Source organism: Haliotis asinina, chromosome 7 (genome assembly GCF_037392515.1).
Source record: "Haliotis asinina isolate JCU_RB_2024 chromosome 7, JCU_Hal_asi_v2, whole genome shotgun sequence".
NCBI lineage: Eukaryota > Metazoa > Mollusca > Gastropoda > Lepetellida > Haliotidae > Haliotis > Haliotis asinina.
The window spans coordinates 27,092-47,403 of record NC_090286.1 but is presented as its reverse complement, the minus strand read 5'-3'; the positions used below and the strand labels follow the sequence as shown (position 1 = coordinate 47,403).

The window sequence follows — 20,312 nt, the reverse complement described above, 5'->3', positions numbered from 1 at the left end:
TGATGTGTGTGTCCAGGTGGTGGGAAGGTGATAGTATTGTATGTGTGGGTTTTATTAAGATAGATTTGACCCAGATGGATTTGTTTGTGCTGATGTGTTGGTAGTTTTGGTTGAGGGTATGTGGTTTAATGAGGTGTTTTATTTCTGTCTTGGATGGGTGTTAGTTAATGGATGGTGAGGGTTGGGATGTTTGGCTGCTGTGTTGATTCACAGGTCGTGTGCTGGTATCCATAGGAGTGTTATGTTTTTGTTTTGTTGTTGGAGTGAGTGAACATGTAGGATGATGTTATCATGGAATAATTATTTATACAAAAATTCATTTATTACCACTACAAGCATTATATATTAGGATTCAGATATTAAGAAAATATACACATAGCATATTAATTTCATCATGATCAGTAGTAGCTTAGAGGAAGACACCAGCTTAAAGCAAGAACTAATTTCATAGATCTACAACTCCACAAGGGTTTAAAATTACAAGTGCATGGTTTAAAGGGGTTTGTACATAAATCTTAGCCTGAGATATTCAAAATGCCACGGTTAGACAAACCATTCATTAAGACAAAAGCTGTGTCTAGACAGGTTAATGAGTTTCTTTGAAGAAAACATATCATTAGTACAACAGTGTGAAAACATTTTTAACTAGGGTCATTAAGCCATGGCCCAGTGAAGCACATGTATTGTAATCCAAGCTACTATAACTGACACATCAAAACAGGCTTGGATAGAACTAGCCCAAGCATACAGTAAATGTGCCAGCAGGATTAATGCCACTTAAGATAGGATTAACAGGATTAAGAGCACTCCCCTCTGATTGGTTATTCCAGTAGGTCACACCCGACTCTGTATATTCAGTATTTCATTCCCTATTATAGGGCACACCCATTTAGTATCTTTTAACGAGCCACAACCTTTTTATTGTTTCAAGTTTAGTTAAATAGCTTCCAACTGCAATTGTCCATCAGAAGGGTTTAGACTCAGACCAACTCTAGCCCTCAGCCCAGAGGGTTGTACCGACTCTCTGTGGCCACCCTTGTTATTCTATTTCTTGTTAATAAAATTGTAACTAGCTTCTTGTGACTTCAGACTCTTTGCCGAGTTAATTCCCCCAAGCAGACCAGCACGCCAGTTAGATAAAGGATTTCACTGGTACACTCATTTGGACCCAAGACCCTTATCATAATAATGTTATGAATTAAGGCATTAGGTGATTTTGAGTGTTTATATTCGAGTTGGTTGATGGAACTGAGTGAATCGATTATTAGTAGTGGTGGGGAGAGAGGGAAATAGGTAGAGTGCAGTGAGGATAGCTGTTCTGCTGTGTTTATATTTGTGTGGGTTGAATAATGGGAGTTTGTAGTTATAGGGGGTGTATGTTGTAGATGGATGCCAGTGCCTGTGAGTTTATTTGTACCTATGGATGCATCTGTGTAGATGTGGGTGTGGTGAGGGTAGTGTGAGTTAAGGTGTGATTGTAATAGGTTTCCTTTTGTAATAGTGTCAGTGTTTGAGGGGAGTGACAGGAGTGTGGATGCTAGGGTGGTTTCTGTGATGGGTGGGGGTATGTTGTGAATGTAGCTTGTAATGGTAGGTGTGTGCTGGATGTTGTCTGGTTGTCGTGAGTGTAGCAGACTGTTTGAGTGGGTGATTAAGGGGGCCTTGTTTGGGTTATTTTTTAATTTTTTAATGGTAGATTTTTGTTGTTGTTGTTTTATTTTGTTATAATTAGTTTAAATATTGGGTTGAGTTGGGCCCCAGCCCAGTAGTTAGGTGCGTTTTGGTTTATTCTTGTTGTGACTGAAGGGATGCCTGTCAGAAAGAGGAATGTGTTATGGGAGGTGCCAGTCCTAACGCCTAGGGGTAATTTAAGGGCTTTATACTGGATGGAGTTTAATTTTTGGACGTTTGCCAGAAGAGAGGGATTGCAGGACTGGGGCGCTGTAGTCCAATTTATTGATTAGGGGTGACCATGTTAAGTACCCCTAGGAATTTTGCTTCTTTTTCAAATTGAATTTCTTGGTTATGAAAGTGTAGTCTGGGTGTGTAAGTTTGCGTCCACTGTTTCTTTAATAGTATGACCACGTTTTTTTAAACATTTATGTGGAACCACCATTTTGGGATGTGATTTAGCATACATTGTGTTTTTATTTGCCGTTAATGGAGGTTGAGGAAGTCCAAAAGAAATATCATCAGTGAATTTAGCAGTTGAAGTTTCTTGCCATTTGTATGGAAAGATATCATTTATCATGAAGTTAAATAACGTTGGGGATATTATGCTCCCCTGGGGCGGGAGGTCCATTTTCTAGGGTATTTGAGTCCAAAAGTGTGTTGTGAGATTTGATGATTGTTTGTCTGTCCTTTAAGAAATCATGAATGAAATTTAGAATTCTTCTATGTATGGCATTTTCTTGTAGTTTTTTTATAAGGCCATTATGCCAAACCATACTGAAAGCTTTACTGAAATCAGTAAAGATGACCAGTGTGTATTGTTTTTGTGCTTGGGTTACCTTGATATCTTGTTCCAGACGTATGTTGTCTTGGAACTGTTGTGTGTAGTTGGTGGAGCTGCTAGTTTTCGAAAACTGGCCAGCTACTGCATTTGCTTTGTCTTTATTCGTGGAGAGGTCCGGAAAGTTTGGTTGAACGGTATTTCAATTTCCCTGAATTGCTTTAAATTTGTTCCACAGTTTCCTAGAATTGAGTTGATTTTGCCTCAGGGTTGAGCCAGTGTTAATTAGCTGCTCAGGTGATTTGTTTTGTATTGTTTCTTGGTGTTTTTGCCAAATGTAATTTTGAATGGTCCCTCTTAGATTGACTGATTTCGTAATGTCGAAGGTGTTTATGTCTTTACTGTGTATGCTGGATGGGTCAACTTGCTTGCAGAGTAGTGTAAATTTTGTCCAGTCTGTTTTTTTGTAAGTTGTATCTGGTTTCTGTGGAAGGAGTAGTCGAAGTGGTTGGTGTTTGCTAGATGTTGGGTGGGAGTATGTGTTATTTGTGAGGGATACTTATTTTGATGGGGCAGTGGTCACTGCCCCAGGTGTCTGAATGGACCTCCCTTGTACAAGATTTTGTGACTGTAGTTGTGGTGATTGTGAGATCTATGGCTGAGGGTTGTTGCAGGCATGAGAGGGGGAATCTAGTTGGTTGATTATCAATTAGTGTGGTGAGTTTATGTTCGTCCAGCCAGTTGGAGAGGAGTTTGCCATTATAGTCAGTATAGGGTTTGGTGCCCCATCCTGGACGGTGTGCATTACGGTCTCCAAGTATAAATGTGTTGGACGTTACAAATTTTGAAATGGTGTCCAGATCTTGTGATAGTACTTTGATTGAGGGGCATCTATAGCAGTTAATAAAGGTTAGTTCTTTACCATTAATGTACAGGTTTTCTTTCCAGGACTTCTAGGTTGGTTTTGAGGGGATGGGGTGGTACTGTTTTGCAGCAGGTGGGTTGGGGTGGTGCTGAAGATGGGGAGGAGGCTTTTTTTGAGTTGATGTGGTTTGGGGTGGAGGTGAGGGGGAGGGTTGGTTGGTTTTGGGGGGTGGGGTGGTACTGTTTTGCGGCAGGTTGTTTGAGGTTGTGCTGAAGATGGGGAGGGGCTTTTTTTTTAGTTGATGTGGTTTGGGGTGGAGTTGAGGGGGTGGGGGTGGGTTAGGTTTTTGGGATGGGTGGGGTGGTGGGTTGGGTGGTTGATGGGTGGTGCAGGTTTTGCAGGGTTTGGGTGGGGGTGGAGGTGTTGAGGAGGTTGGCGTGTTTATTGAGGAGCTATTGTAGGTTTCTATTGACAGTGTTGATTGGTAAGAAACTAGTGTGCATGCAAAGTTGGGCAGGTCAGTGTGTGAGATGTGTTTATTTTGAGGATGTGTTGTTGTTTGATAGGGCATGTGTTTTGTCTTGATGACTGTCTGCGTGTTGCAGTAGTGAATGCAGTATTTATGTAGGGTACATCTGTCGAGTGTGTGATTGTCTGACCCATATTTTGAACAAACATGTAGTTTTTGCAGATGTTGGATGAGTGTATGTGAGAAAAGCAGAATTTGCATTGTTGTGGGTTTTTTCCTATTGGATGTACTTTGTAGCTGAGTGTGCCAAAGGTGATGTGTGTTTGAGTTGTATGAGGTGGGTTGTTTGTTGTTTATAGTTTGGGACTTTGTAATTTGGGGTTGATTTGGTATGGCATTTGGAATTTTGATGCAGTGTTTGATGTCTGTGTCTGTGTCCCTTGCATCTATGTGTATTACCCCTTGCATTTGTGTTTGCCATCATCACATTTGCCTGCTGATTTGCATGCCATCTAGTAGTGTGTGTGTGAGTGTGTTGGTTAATGTTTGGTTTTCTAGGAATGTAATTTTGAAGCCCCGACCACAATAGCTGATGTATTTGTATTATATTTGGAGTTATTTTAGGTGGACTGCAAATTTGTTGATTGAGTACGTGTGATTCAGTTGTGTGTTTGAGTTGGGGTCAGCTTATGGCAGCTTGTGAGCATTGTTTCTTTGTTGTCTGTAAGTTTTCTGTAGCACCGCTCTGATTTGTTATCAGAAAAGAAACATTTATGCAACGCCCTTCTAAGTACCCAAGATGATTGTTGAGTCTAAAAGGTACCATTTGGAGCACCCCCCATTCTTTCACATTCTTCACGAAAGTTTAGGAAGCGCCCCACGAAGTCCCTGTGTTATTTATTTTGGTCTGGGGAGTACCACTTGAAGCGCCCCGCCTTTTTATGCCATCAATCTGTAGGGCCCATTTGAGTTATTGGGCGCCCCATCCCAATTGAAGCCTCATTTTCAGTACCCTTAAGTTGTAAGGGGTGAGATAGGTCTTCTTTTTGCCATGGTTGTAGTTGTAGGTTGGGTGATTTCAGGGGTGTTGGTGGGTGGATGGCTGGGGAGGATAGAATCAATATCAATTCCAAAGTTAATGGGGATGAGGTTGATTTGGTGGGGGGATTTGAGTGGGGGTTTATCTAAGTTGGGGGTTGAGAATAGGGAGACTGCAATGAGGGGGGAGTCAGTCCATGAAGTCCTGTAGTGAGGAGTAACCTGTCTCATCTGGTGGTCCGGTGGTAGTGCTCTGATTGCTTTATGCTGACAGCTTCAAACTCCAGCATCCAAATCCCACAGAATCAAACCAATGAACCAACAAAATGGACCTACCAACCAATGAAATTGTAATGAATTGTATTCCCTTATATTACCATGTCCCAGATAGCCAGTGGAATGGTTTAGATAAAGCTCATGTGACCAAGTGGAATTTTCTCAGGGGGAAACTGTAAATTGCCCATCTCCATTCGATGCATGCTGTCCATTTGGAGGAGCAGGAGCGTGCTAAAAGGTGTGAATTGCCCACGCCAAATAAAAACCAACCATTCTATGCACAAGCTTGAAAACAGTATGGCGACAAGATTAAAAATCACAAAGTATCTGCTTATAAAGAAGTCACCCAAGCAAAGTGATTGTATCCACTGAGAGGGCAAGACAGGTGACGAAATTACATTTGCTGATTAGTGGTAAGTCCAGGGTAAGGAGATGGGAACACAGAAGAATGATATACAGCTAATGAAGTAATAGATAAGTTTACAAGAAGATATCAAGATATCACAATCATTCCATGCGGACAGATCTAAAAGAAGTTATGAAATTGATGGTGATAAGGAGATGCAAACACAGCAGAGTCATTAAGTGACATCAGAGGTGGCTTTGTGATAAATTACAGCTGTCAGCATATGGTTGTGTGAATGTATATTTGATGCGCATTGTTATATAATGGCACGTATATTCAAAAGCACAGTATACCTTGACAGGTCTGCATTTTCAAGGTATTACCGACATATTTTACACCTATAATTTCTAATGACGGAAACTGAAATAACAGCTGTCGAAAGATATGCACCAAATCTCAGATTTTACCCACCACAGGCACACATGGACTTACATAATGGCGTACATTGCCTGACTATGACACGTGACTTGAATGCATATTACACCTTGGGGGGAAAACCGCACTGTCAAGGGCTTTTCGATGCATTTTAAATACATTTTGGATTACGGATATTGAAATAATAGCTGACAGAAGATGCGCACCAGATCCCCATTTTTACCAACCGCAGTTACATAATAACACACATTATCAAGGGGTTTCCATCAGACTAAAATTTTAAATATCATGACTACAGGTATAGATGTTATGGCTTTATTCCAATCTATTGTAACTTTAGCTCTGTCAAGTATATTGATTCCTGTATAGCTCGACTATCTAACATTGTACACTAACATATTACATTTCCAGAATCCCACATAAATGATCTAGTAAATGCATTTACAGATGTAAATATTAATGATGCTGGTACAGCCGGTGTACAGATTCATCTAAATTCCGCCAATATATATCACCTCCAGTATTTGTTGCATTTCACACATTAATATCTATATAGCTCCACCACTAAATGTGCAACCTTTAAATGGCTGCCAAATACACTATAGGAATGCATTTTCAAGGTGACGTGTAAGACTAGTTGCCATTATATCATGACCGCGTGATGTTGGCATGATGATTGCTGTGATATGGAAGAATTGAAGTTCATTAAAAAGCCACAAACCATCACGTCGGAGATTCAATCTGGACTGGTTACAGGGCACAGCATAATATACAGGTTTGCACATTTGGAGAAAGAGTTTCCTCGGGTTTCCAACAATGTATAACATGATAGATATGACAAAGCAAAAGGCTTCCATAATACCTTGGCAAAGGCGACTTCCACCAGAGGCTTGGTGTTACAAAATTATTCCACCAAGACCTCTGTGGAAGAAAATCAGACAGCCTAAAATCACAGAAACTTTAATTGCTTGGCTATAAATTTTCAATTTCAAGGAATTGCGTTTGAATATGAAAGCCATATTTTGCACCCCCGAAAAGGTAATGGTGAGCACATCAGGGGTTGTAAAGACGCAAAAAGGCGAAACAGAGCTAGAGGCTTTATGACCGGCTCAACTGCTAGAGGAATGTTCCTGATGGAGTGGGTTTTGTACCCACCAACAGATGAATGAGTTTAATTTTACGCCGTACTCAGCAATTTTCCAGCTATATGGCAGTGATCTGTAAATAATCAAGTCTGGACCAGATGATCCAATGATCAACAGCATGAGCACAGATCTGCGCAATTGGGAACCAATGACATGTGTCAACCAAGTCAGCAAACCTGACCACCAGTCCCGTTAGTCGCCTTTTACAACAAGCAGAGTCACCTTTTATGGTAAGCATTCTACACTGGACCTTTACGGGTTGCAAAAGATGACTTTCCTGGAACTGCGTTTTGACGCTCTAGCACTCCATCAGAAACCTTCCTCTATCATTTGAGCTGGTCATAAGACCTCTTGCTCCATTTCACCTTTTTGCATCTTTGCACCCTGTGATGTACCACCAGCACCCGTTTGCGAGGTAGCAAAAGATGACTTTCACGGAACATGTTTTGATGCTCTAGCACTCAGTCAGGAACTCGAGGAAAGTCAGTTTGAGTGTCACATGGAGTCATGTGGATGTGCTGAAGTCAATACCTAGTGCAACCAATGAGGTCACCCAGAACTGCATGGCATTGCCTCGGCATTGTCTCAGAATCTTGTGTTGCCTAATTGCAGCCCACGCTGCCTGTAGTGCCTGTGCAGGTTGCTGAAGTGTCTGGGTTTGAGGGTTACGGTGTTGCACCTGTCTGTGCAGGTCATCCCACAGATGTTTGATCAGGTTTAAGTCTGGTGATCTCAAGGGCCAATGGAGCACATTCATGTTGTGGCTCTTGAGGAAGTGTCTAGTGTGACATGCTGTGTGGGGCCTGACATTGTCCTGTTGACAATGATTGGAGGGAGGTGTGGGCATAGGATTTCATCACAGTACCTTTCAGCTGTCAGGTTGTCCTGGATCATCACCAAGTCACTTCTCCTATGGCAGGTGATTGCTCCCCAAATCATAACACTTCCTCGGCCAAATCTGTCCACCTGGAGAATGCAAATGTTGGTAAAACGTTCACGTCGATGTCTGTACATCCGCATTTTTCCTTTACGACATTCCAGTGAAAATTGTGATTCATCACTGAACCAAATTCTACACCAATTTGGTAGTCTCCAGCCCTGAACATTGTGCACCACTGCACTCGGTGTCAGTGATCTTGTTGTCGAAGAACAGGGCCAAAATATGGTCTTCTGGCACATAAACCAGCCTCTCTCAACCTGTTCCTGATGGTTTGTGCAGAAAGCCTCCTCAATCCAGGTATTTGTTGAGCAGTACTGGTTGCTGTAGCCGGTTGATGGCTCAGGTCATGTACCCGGATGCAATGATCTTGCACTGCAGTGGTCGCTCAAGGTCACCCTCCATGTGGGGCATCTGCTACCGAATTATGCTGCTGATATCTCCCTCAAATCTGTGAAATGGTGCTTTGGTGAACATTCATGTGTTGGGCGAATGCACGTTGACCAATGGCGATATGATGGTGGGCTTCACTTAGATGTGGCATTTTGCGTTTGTCAACAACATTCCAAATACAGTGAATAATCCACAGACAGCGATCAACCTTTCATACCCATCACTGAGACTATCTGATCCCAACCTTGCACATGCATTGCATGTCAATTGTGTATTCAGTGACACTACGTACTGAAACTGAATTGCATGCTGATAAATACAGGTATTTTACGGATGGTACATTTTGATGCTTTCAAGACAAAAACACCGTAGGACTCACCAACAGCACATGCCCTATAGTAAAATGAATCATGTTTTAATTCATTGCTACATCAGTACATAACACTAAAATTTTCAATGTGCGTTTCATTTTTGGGAGAGTATATGTAAACAACACTACAGAATCTGTGACAGCTGCCCCACTTCTGTTCTCCATCTGTTGATGACCTTGGTGATGACAGCAGATACACAAAGGCATAAATATTATATACCTCATTGTAACTGACAGCCATGTGAGTGTTGCAGTATGGGGGTTAGTTATTATTATTGAATGCTGATGACATTGCTATATGTGGTGAAATTCCTGAGCACTTACACGAACTTGTAGTCTCATTTCACAAATACTGTAACATAATGATACCGAGTCTAAATGATTTAATTTTATGAAAACTGTTGCACTGAATGAAAGTTCTTGCTTTGGTGAAATGCTGTAAATAAAGCAGATTTGGTGGAATGAACATACATCTTTTACAAGCTTAGTATATCGGCATGTGAGTACCTGGGAATATTAGTGTATGATGTTTATGCATGTGACTGCATAGTATGACCAAGTCACTGTTCACACAAACAAGTAAAACACTAGACATGGTAGCATTATGCAGCCCATCCCCTCAAGAAGGCAAACTAAATACATCCATAGTGAGATATTGCATGCCTAATGGGATGCTTGTAACACAGAAAAGTACCTGTACAAAATTCAGCAATGATGTTCAACTGTGCAAAACCAACATGTGTGTCAACAACTCATATCTTAGAATTTGCCGATCTGTATCACCTTCTCTGCAAGTGTATTGATTCACTGTTTGTTGTCTGTGTGATTGTACCAAGGTAATAGTAGAATACCACAGTAACTATGGAATACAGTTCAGCTATGATATAACATAGTAACTGTGGTATACATGGTAACTTGGGTATATGGGTCAACTGTGGTATACAGGTCAACTGTGGCATACCAGGGTTACTGAGGTATACTGTGTACCTGCTATACAGGTTAACTGGGTAACTGTGGTATACAGTATAACTCTGGTATACTGGGTAACTGTCATTTAGAGGTAACTGTGGCATGCAGGTAACTGTGGCACACAGGTCAACTGTAGTATACGTGGGTAACTGTGGAATAACAAGGGAACTGGCATATAGGTAACTGTGGTATACAGGCCAACTGTGATATACCAAGGTAACTGTGGTATGCTAGGGTAAATGTGGCATTCAGGCTATCTGTGGTATACTAGGTCAACTGTGGTATACCAGGGTAACTGTGGTATACCAGGGTAACTGTGGTATACCAGGGTAACTGTGATATAGTAGGGTAACTGTGGTATGCCAGATTAACTGTAGTATACTAGGGTATATGTGGCATACAGGTTAACTGTGGTATACCAGGGTAATGTGTGGTATAAATCTTTCCACGGAGCAATGCTTCATGCCACTCTCAGTCATCCCCCTTTGTGGTGGCGCTAGTGTCGTCCACCATTAAACAACTGCAAATTGTTATTGACCTTTGATGTCAGGGAACTTTCTGAAAATATACCTAATGACAAAAGTAGGCCATAGGAGCGTGGATCAGTGAGAATCTGTGGTATGAAAGAGTGTACAAATAGCCAGAGGAACCTATGCATATGGAAGGAATTGATCTGTACAGTGCATAAAGTGCCCCAGACTGCCCCTGCTTGTTTCCTATCATCCCCATAGGTTTCCTGTGAATGGAGAACATTGTTGTGTTTGGGTGTCACATGTGAATCTGACAGAATTTCACCCACCTGATAGCAGTGTGGTATGATTTTGTCAAGATAATTAGTGGCACAAAAGGTTATCCCATCTGATAACTAGATATATTTATGTAAGGCCTACAGTGCTGTACTAGTACGGTAAAACTATGCAACAAAGGGTTGCACATATCTTAACTAAAAAATTTCATTATTGATCAATTAATCTTAATTACTTAATTACTTTACCCTTCATCATCAGCAGTATCGCTATTGTACACAGATTTAAACAACTATTTTATTGACAATGCATGGAGCTTATCAAATGTGCAAGGAAGGCTTGTGGGATGTCATGCCACGTTGATGTCCATCTCTTTAGGAAATGTTAAACCTGGACTCATCTGTAAAAACAACATTTCTCCACGAAAACAAGGGCCTGCGGACATGATTTCAGCACCATATTTGGCAAGCTTATTGATGACGTTGAGTCAGAATAGGTCATATGGCAGGACGTCGTGGTCTGATCCCATGATGACATAAATGTTGTCAAACTGTGTTCTAGTGAATATGGCAAAATCCTGGGATAGCAGTCATCACTGTAATCTGAAACCTGTGGTGAAGATGGGTCACCCTTATCCATATGTCCTGTCTTGACATTGTCACATGTGGATGGGTCACCCTTATCTATCTGTCCTGTCTTGACATTGTGACACATGGATGGGTCACCCTTATCCATATGCCCCGTCTTGACATTGTTACACGTGGACGTCCAGAATGTGGACGATTGATGACGTCATTTGTGTTCTGATAGCATCTCATCTGGTAGGACGAGCCATTCCCTCACGGACATCCCGATGGCCTCATAATGTGCAGACGTTAGTCTTGGCATTCTATTTGCTTCAATAGCTGTTTAATTTTTTTAATGATCGCAAGGGTAAGGTTTGAGCTTTCTGAAGTGACAATAATGTGTGGCAATCATTTGCTTTGTTTCTCTTTCCCAGAATGCAACAACGTACAAAACCACTGACATCACGGAATGAGGCATCTGCATGAATGTAGGATACATGTCACTGCTTGTTACCTGGAGATGGAGTAATGGCAGAAAGAGGCTTTACAATAAGCAATGAACCTTGTGATCAAAGAGTGAAACTGGGCATTCCTGCTTTCATGAAGGGTCGTAAACAACTGAGTGCTAGAGAATGTATAGAAACACAAAGAATTGCACCTGTAAGAATACATGTAGAAAGGGCAATTTCCAGGTTGAAGTCTTACAGAATACTGAGTCAGGTTCTACCCCTTAATTCTGTTCATAAGTTAGATAAGGTAGTCGACGTGTGTGCAGTCCTGTGAAACCTCAAACCAGAACTTATCAAAGACACAGACTGAGTAGTCATGTTTCTTCCAGATGTCAAGTAGGCTGCTTAATCTAATGGGCTATTCTGAGTGGTACAATTGTGTGTTCTTCAATCTACAATCAGCTGATTATGATGTTCTGTCAGTTACCTTAGGCTTTGTCTACATTTTGCCTCACAGATCACCTTTATATAGCTCATTGGAAGAGAATGACATTGATGAGACTCAAAACTCACATTTATTTCATGTGAAATTGACATGGGTTTGCTTGGTGATTTTAATGATTGTGGCAGTTGCCATGACGACTGCATGTTAGAGGAAGATGGTGATGTTGACTGTTTTGATCTTGGAGATGTGTATAATTTAGATTTATTTTCTCAAAAAAGAGAAACACAAGATGATCATTTTGGACTATTTTCATTAGAATTATTTAAACTTTGGGGAATTCATATTGTCATTGCATGTGAACCAATTGATAGTAATGTCTCCTTTACTTGTATTAGCAATAACGGAACAGGTTTAGTGGACTATGTAATAGCATCTTCATCTTTGATTTAATTGGCAGTGATTACATGTCCCATGGTTGGAATCGGATCATCTTACCCATATCCTACAGCTGACTATGCCTGCGCTGATAGATCTGAGTGTGTTGTTCATGTCGGCACTGAAGCTGTAGTACAATACAAGTGGTGTGAATGTGGTCATCAGTTGTTTATTGAAAAGTTGAACTCTGTTCAAAATACCATTGGTTCTTATTTACACATTGTACACAATGATGTTGATGCAGCTGTTTATAGACTTGTTGTAATGTATGTTGCAGGTAAAGACTATATTCACTTTACAAAACAGACGTATACACAGAAAGTACAAACTGTGTGGTTTGACAAAGATTCTTTTGAACCGAAATGCAAAAAGTATTTTCATCGGAATTTGTTGAGAAAATACAAATCTAACGATAATTTAAGAAGATATTTAGAAGCAAAAAGTTTTATTGAAATGTTTGTAAAGATAAAAATGTATTTTATAAAATAGAATACCACATGAAATTAAGTGTTCAATGAGTAAGAAAAATTAAGTCTTTCCTAAGTTCTCACAGCTGCAACAATATACCTAATGAATAGTCTCACTGAATTGATGTTTAAATCAATAAACTGAATGTTCACCTCACCTTGATCTTTGTTGTCATTGTTTTATGTTAAAGACTAACCTATGGATATTCCATAAATGCAAACTTGTAAATCACACTTCACTTTAGGGTTAACCCTAACCCTAACCCTAACCCTGATATTCCATAAATGCAAACTTGTAAATCACACTTTACTTTAACCATTAGACTGTCACATGCATAACACCATGTATACCGTGACAGAAACTACCAGTGCCAGGTGGCCACCACTTTTGTCTTTGAGCTACTGATTTTTAGTAAAAACATACCAGTTAGTGGCCACATAACTGATAAATCTCCACTTGGGCCACAGAAAGATCTCATGTTTCTATCACTGTTTCTATGGTCCCATGATATATGTGTGACAGCAAGACTCCAGGTTCATGAGTGTTAAACATTTCATTGTGAGTGTGAGTAATTACAAGAGACTAATACTCATCCATGTAGTGATCATGTTCATTAAAAACAAAAACGCATATTTATTTCATACTGGTACATTGTAATTTATCAACCTAAATATGCTAAACATTTGTTTTAAATTACTGGTGTGTAAAATAGTATTTGACTTGAACAATAGTATTGTTCATACTGGTACATTGTAATTTATCAACCTAAATATGCTAAACATTTGTTTTAAATTACTGGTGTGTAAAATAGTATTTGACTTGAACAATAGTATTGTTCATACTGGTACATTGTAATTTATCAACCTAAATATGCTAAACATTTGTTTTAAATTACTGGTGTGTAAAATAGTATTTGACTTGAACAATAGTATTGTTCATACTGGTACATTGTAATTTATCAACCTAAATGTGCTAAACATTTGTTTTAAATTACTGGTGTGTAAAATAGTATTTGACTTGAACAATAGTATTGTTCATTATACGTAAGCAATTCATGATATGTAACTATGACTTTATTATTAATCATCTGAGTGTCAGTGAGTGAAAGAAATGTACATATTTACATGTCGAACATCACCTTTTCCTGAGTCAGTCATTGCATACACAAATGTTGTCTAAGGGCGTATTTTTTCTAGTATTGCAGAATCTTCAATGATTCCATCAGGACTAGCAGACAAAAATGGTTCATGTGTTGATATTGCAGGTCTTGTACATATTACTTTCTTCCCAGAAATATCCTGATAATGTGCTTATCTTGCTATGGGTTCAGGGGTCACTCCAGAGGTGGCAGTTCAGGAATGTCTCAGAGTCTCCTCTACTTGTTTAAGGCACACTGTTGACCTTTGATGCAGTTATTCTTACTCGCCTGCTGTTTTTCCATAGCAGGCTTAATGATGCACCCTGGTTCAATGGTAAAGTACTTTTCTCTCTTGTAATCTGGAAGATTAACATACGTCATAAGATTTCTGACACACAGAACATTCTAAGTTTGTGGTCTTGCTGTAATCAGTATCATGAGTGCCATGTCTGAAGTCATCATTAGAGGTTTGCATGCAGAAAGGATTCACATTTTCAGTGGCTGAAAATGTTTTATGGAGAAGTGTTCCCTTCAGTTTCCTAAGAGAACAAACTGGAGAATTATTTACATGCTCAGTAAATTCTTCTGTGGTAACAAACTGCTTAAATTTGTATAGCCTGCTTTTCAGTGATGTTGACATTTCTGCAGCTTGACTAAGATCATCACATCCTTTTTGGATGATTGAAATTCTAATTCTTTAATTCACTGAGTAATTTATTACTGCCAGTTCCTTGTGCCCATGAACATGGTAAATCAGTACAAGATTTACCAGCACATCCATGTAACCAGGCTAGATGTACAGCTTTACATGACTGGCTGCAACATGCCTACACGACTTTCCATGACTGGCTGCTACATGCCTTCACGACTTTCCATGACTGGCTGCAACATGCCTTCACGACTTTCCATGACTGGCTGCTACATGCCTTCAAGACTTTCCATGACTGGCTGCTACATGCCTACACGACTTTCCATGACTGGCTGCAACATGTCTACACGACTTTCCATGACTGGCTGCTACATGCCTACACGACTTTCCATGACTGGCTGCTACATGTCTACACGACTTTCCATGACTGGCTGCTACATGCCTACATGACTTTCCATGACTGGCTGCTACATGCCTTCACGACTTTCCATGACTGGCTGCTACATGCCTACACGACTTCCCATGACTGGCTGCAACATGCCTACACGACTTTCCATGACTGGCTGCAACATGCCTACACGACTTTCCATGACTGGCTGCTACATGCCTACACGACTTTCCATGACTGGCTGCAACATGCCTTCACGACTTTCCATGACTGGCTGCTACATGCCTTCACGACTTTCCATGACTGGCTGCTACATGCCTTCACGACTTTCCATGACTGGCTGCTACATGCCTTCACGACTTTCCATGACTGGCTGCTACATGCCTTTACGACTTTCCATGACTGCCTGCAACATGTCTACACGACTTTCCATGACTGGCTGCAACATGCCTACACGACTTCCCATGACTGACTGCTACATGCCTACACGACTTTCCATGACTGGCTGCTACATGCCTTCACGACTTTCCATGACTGGCTGCTACATGCCTACACGATATTCCATCACTGGCTGCAACATGCCTACACGACTTCCCATGATTGGCTGCTACATGCCTACACGACTTCCCATGACTGGCTGCTACATGCCTACATGACTTTCCATGACTGGCTGCTACATGCCTTCACGACTTTCCATGACTGGCTGCAACATGCCTACATGACTTTCCATGACTGGCTGCAACATGCCTACACGACTTTCCATGACTGGCTGCTACATGCCTACACGACTTTCCATAACTGGCTGCAACATGCCTTCACGACTTTCCATGACTGGCTGCTACATGCCTACACGACTTTCCATGACTGGCTGCAACATGCCTACACGACTTCCCAAGACTGGCTGCTACATGCCTACACGACTTTCCATGACTGGCTGCTACATGCCTTCACGATTTTCCATGACTGGCTGCTACATACCTACACGACTTTCCATGACTGGCTGCTACATGCCTACACGACTTTCCATGACTGGCTGCAACATGCCTACACGACTTTCCATGACTGGCTGCTACATGTCTACCCGACTTTCCATGACTGGCTGCAACATGCCTTCACGACTTTCCATGACTGGCTGCAACATGCCTACACGACTTTCCATGACTGGCTGCTACATGCCTTCACGACTTTCCATGACTGCCTGCAACATGCCTTCACGACTTTCCATGACTGGTTGCAACATGCCTTCACGACTTTCCATGACTGGCTGCAACATGCCTTCACGACTTTCCATGACTGGCTGCAAAATGCCTACACGACTTTCCATGACTGGCTGCAACATGCCTACACGACTTTCCATGACTGGCTGCTACATGCCTACACGACTTTCCATGACTGGCTGCAACATGCCTACACGACTTCCCATGACTGGCTGCTACATGCCTACACGACTTTCCATGACTGGCTGCTACATGCCTTCACGACTTTCCATGACTGGCTGCTACATGCCTACACGACTTTCCATGACTGGCTGCTACATGCCTACACGACTTTCCATGACTGGCTGCTACATGCCTTCACGACTTTCCATGACTGGCTGCTACATGCCTTCACGACTTTCCATGACTGGCTGCTACATGCCTACACGACTTTCCATGACTGGCTGCAACATGTCTACACGACTTTCCATGACTGGCTGCAACATGCCTACACGACTTCCCATGACTGACTGCTACATGCCTACACGACTTTCCATGACTGGCTGCTACATGCCTTCACGACTTTCCATGACTGGCTGCTACATGCCTACACGACATTCCATCACTGGCTGCAACATGCCTTCACGACTTCCCATGATTGGCTGCTACATGTCTACACGACTTCCCATGACTGGCTGCTACATGCCTACATGACTTTCCATGACTGGCTGCTACATGCCTTCACGACTTTCCATGACTGGCTGCAACATGCCTACACGACTTTCCATGACTGGCTGCAACATGCCTACACGACTTTCCATGACTGGCTGCAACATGCCTACACGACTTTCCATGACTGGCTGCAACATGCCTACACGACTTCCCATGACTGGCTGCTACATGCCTACACGACTTTCCATGACTGGCTGCAACATGCCTACACGACTTCCCATGACTGGCTGCTACATGCCTACACGACTTTCCATGACTGGCTGCAACATGCCTACACAAGTTTCCATGACTGGCTGCTACATGCCCACACGACTTCCCATGACTGGCTGCAACATGCCCACACGACTTTCCATGACTGGCTGCAACATGCCTTCACGACTTTCCATGACTGGTTGCAACATGCCTTCACGACTTTCCATGACTGGCTGCAACATGCCTTCACGACTTTCCATGACTGGCTGCAAAATGCCTACACGACTTTCCATGACTGGCTGCAACATGCCTACACGACTTTCCATGACTGGCTGCTACATGCCTACACGACTTTCCATGACTGGCTGCAACATGCCTACACGACTTTCCATGACTGGCTGCTACATGCCTACACGACTTTCCATGACTGGCTGCTACATGCCTTCACGACTTTCCATGACTGGCTGCTACATGCCTACACGACTTTCCATGACTGGCTGCAACATGCCTACACGACTTTCCATGACTGGCTGCTACATGCCTACACGACTTTCCATGACTGGCTGCTACATGCCTACACGACTTTCCATGACTGGCTGCAACATGCCTACACAACTTTCCATGACTGGCTAGGCAGGTACAACATGCTGTTGATATAGTACCATCATTCCTTGCAGGAACCCAAGCATTGTAAGGAACTGCAGAGGCTCCTGGCTGAGAGGGTGACACACAGGATTTAATATAATGAACTTCATTTTCCACAATGCTTTGAATATCACCTAACCATTCTGCATATAATCATATACATATGTTGCTCAAAAAGCCATCATTTCCTTGGAATCAAAAGAGTGTGACTTAATGAGATAGTCAATAATATTTTCATATTCTATCTGACGCCAGTTTCCAGTATTATTGCTAACCCACTCGGCACTGTCTTCAGGTAGTGGCTCTGTAACAGAAACTACAATAATAACTATACCCACTCGGCACTGTCTTCAGGTAGTGGCTCTGTAACAGAACTACAATAATAGCCATACCCACTCGGCACTGTCTTCAGGTAGTGGCTCTGTAACAGAACTACAATAATAGCCATACCCACTCGGCACTGTCTTCAGGTAGTGGCTCTGTAACAGAACTACAATAATAACCATACCCACTCGGCACTGTCTTCAGGTAGTGGCTCTGTAACAGAACTACAATAATAGCCATACGTACTCGGCACTGTCTTCAGGTAGTGGCTCTGTAACAGAACTACAATAATAGCCATACGTACTCGGCACTGTCTTCAGGTAGTGGCTGTGTAGCAGAACTACAATAATAGCCATACCCACTCGGCACTGTCTTCAGGTAGTGGCTGTGTAGCAGAACTACAATAATAGCCATACGTACTCGGCACTGTCTTCAGGTAGTGGCTCTGTAACAGAAACTACAATTATAACCGTACCCACTCGGCACTGTCTTCAGGTAGTGGCTCTGTAACAGAAACTACAATTATAACCGTACCCACTCGGCACTGTCTTCAGGTAGTGGCTGTGTAACAGAACTACAATAATAACCATACCCACTCGGCACTGTCTTCAGGTAGTGGCTCTGTAACAGAAACTACAATTATAACCGTACCCACTCGGCACTGTCTTCAGGTAGTGGCTCTGTAACAGAACTACAATAATAACCATACCCACTCGGCACTGTCTTCAGGTAGTGGCTCTGTAACAGAACTACAATAATAACCATACCCACTCGGCACTGTCTTCAGGTAGTGGCTCTGTAACAGAACTACAATAATAACCATACCCACTCGGCACTGTCTTCAGGTAGTGGCTCTGTAACAGAACTACAATAATAACCATACCCACTCGGCACTGTCTTCAGGTAGTGGCTCTGTAACAGAACTACAATAATAGCCATACCCACTCGGCACTGTCTTCAGGTAGTGGCTCTGTAACAGAACTACAATAATAACCATACCCACTCGGCACTGTCTTCAGGTAGTGGCTCTTTAACAGAAGTACAATAATAACCATACCCACTCGGCACTGTCTTCAGGTAGTGGCTCTGTAACAGAAGTACAATAATAACCGTACCCACTCGGCACTGTCTTCAGGTAGTGGCTCTGTAACAGAACTACAATAATAACCATACCCACTCGGCACTGTCTTCAGGTAGTGGCTCTGTAACAGAACTACAATAATAACCATACGTACTCGGCACTGTCTTCAGGTAGTGGCTCTGTAACAGAAACTACAATAATAACCATACCCACTCGGCACTGTCTTCAGGTAGTGGCTCTGTAACAGAACTACAATAATAACCATACCCACTCGGCACTGTCTTCAGGTAGTGGCTCTGTAACAGAAACTACAATAATAACCATACCCACTCGGCACTGTCTTCAGGTAGTGGCTCTGTAACAGAACTACAATTATAACCATACGTACTCGGCACTGTCTTCAGGTAGTGGCTCTGTAACAGAACTACAATAATAACCATACCCACTCGGCACAGTCTTCAGGTAGTGGCTCTGTAACAGAACTACAATAATAACCATACCCACTCGGCACTGTCTTCAGGTAGTGGCTCTGTAACAGAACTACAATAATAACCATACCCACTCGGCACTGTCTTCAGGTAGTGGCTCTGTAACAGAAACTACAATTATAACCGTACCCACTCGGCACTGTCTTCAGGTAGTGGCTCTGTAACAGAAACTACAATAATAACCATACCCACTCGGCACTGTCTTCAGGTAGTGGCTCTGTAACAGAAACTACAATTATAACCGTACCCACTCGGCACTGTCTTCAGGTAGTGGCTCTGTAACAGAACTACAATAATAACCATACCCACTCGGCACTGTCTTCAGGTAGTGGCTCTGTAACAGAAACTACAATTATAACCGTACCCACTCGGCACTGTCTTCAGGTAGTGGCTCTGTAGCAGAACTACAATAATAACCATACGCACTCGGCACTGTCTTCAGGTAGTGGCTCTGTAACAGAACTACAAAAATAGCCATACGTACTCGGCACTGTCTTCAGGTAGTGGCTCTGTAACAGAACTACAATAATAGCCATACCCACTCGGCACTGTCTTCAGGTAGTGGCTCTGTAACAGAAGTACAATAATAACCGTACCCACTCGGCACTGTCTTCAGGTAGTGGCTCTGTAACAGAACTACAATAATAACCATACCCACTCGGCACTGTCTTCAGG

The 20,312-nt window shown here is 42.2% G+C and overlaps 3 protein-coding genes across 3 annotated transcripts; all 3 read left to right on the top strand.

The window, feature by feature from the left end:
- Positions 1–14,387: 14,387 nt before the first annotated feature.
- Positions 14,388–15,451, top strand: LOC137291130 (uncharacterized). The gene is made up of 2 exons (XM_067822415.1): positions 14,388–14,409; positions 14,670–15,451. The coding sequence occupies exons 1-2, from the start codon at positions 14,388–14,390 to the stop codon at positions 15,449–15,451; spliced, it is 804 nt and encodes a 267-aa protein (XP_067678516.1).
- Positions 15,452–15,631: 180 nt separating this feature from the next.
- On the top strand, positions 15,632–16,705 carry LOC137291129 (uncharacterized). Its single transcript, XM_067822414.1, has one exon. It carries the CDS (start codon positions 15,632–15,634, stop codon positions 16,703–16,705), a length of 1,074 nt encoding a protein of 357 aa, XP_067678515.1.
- Positions 16,706–16,885: 180 nt separating this feature from the next.
- Positions 16,886–17,758, top strand: LOC137291128 (uncharacterized). Its single transcript, XM_067822413.1, has one exon. It carries the CDS (start codon positions 16,886–16,888, stop codon positions 17,756–17,758), a length of 873 nt encoding a protein of 290 aa, XP_067678514.1.
- Positions 17,759–20,312: the final 2,554 nt, after the last annotated feature.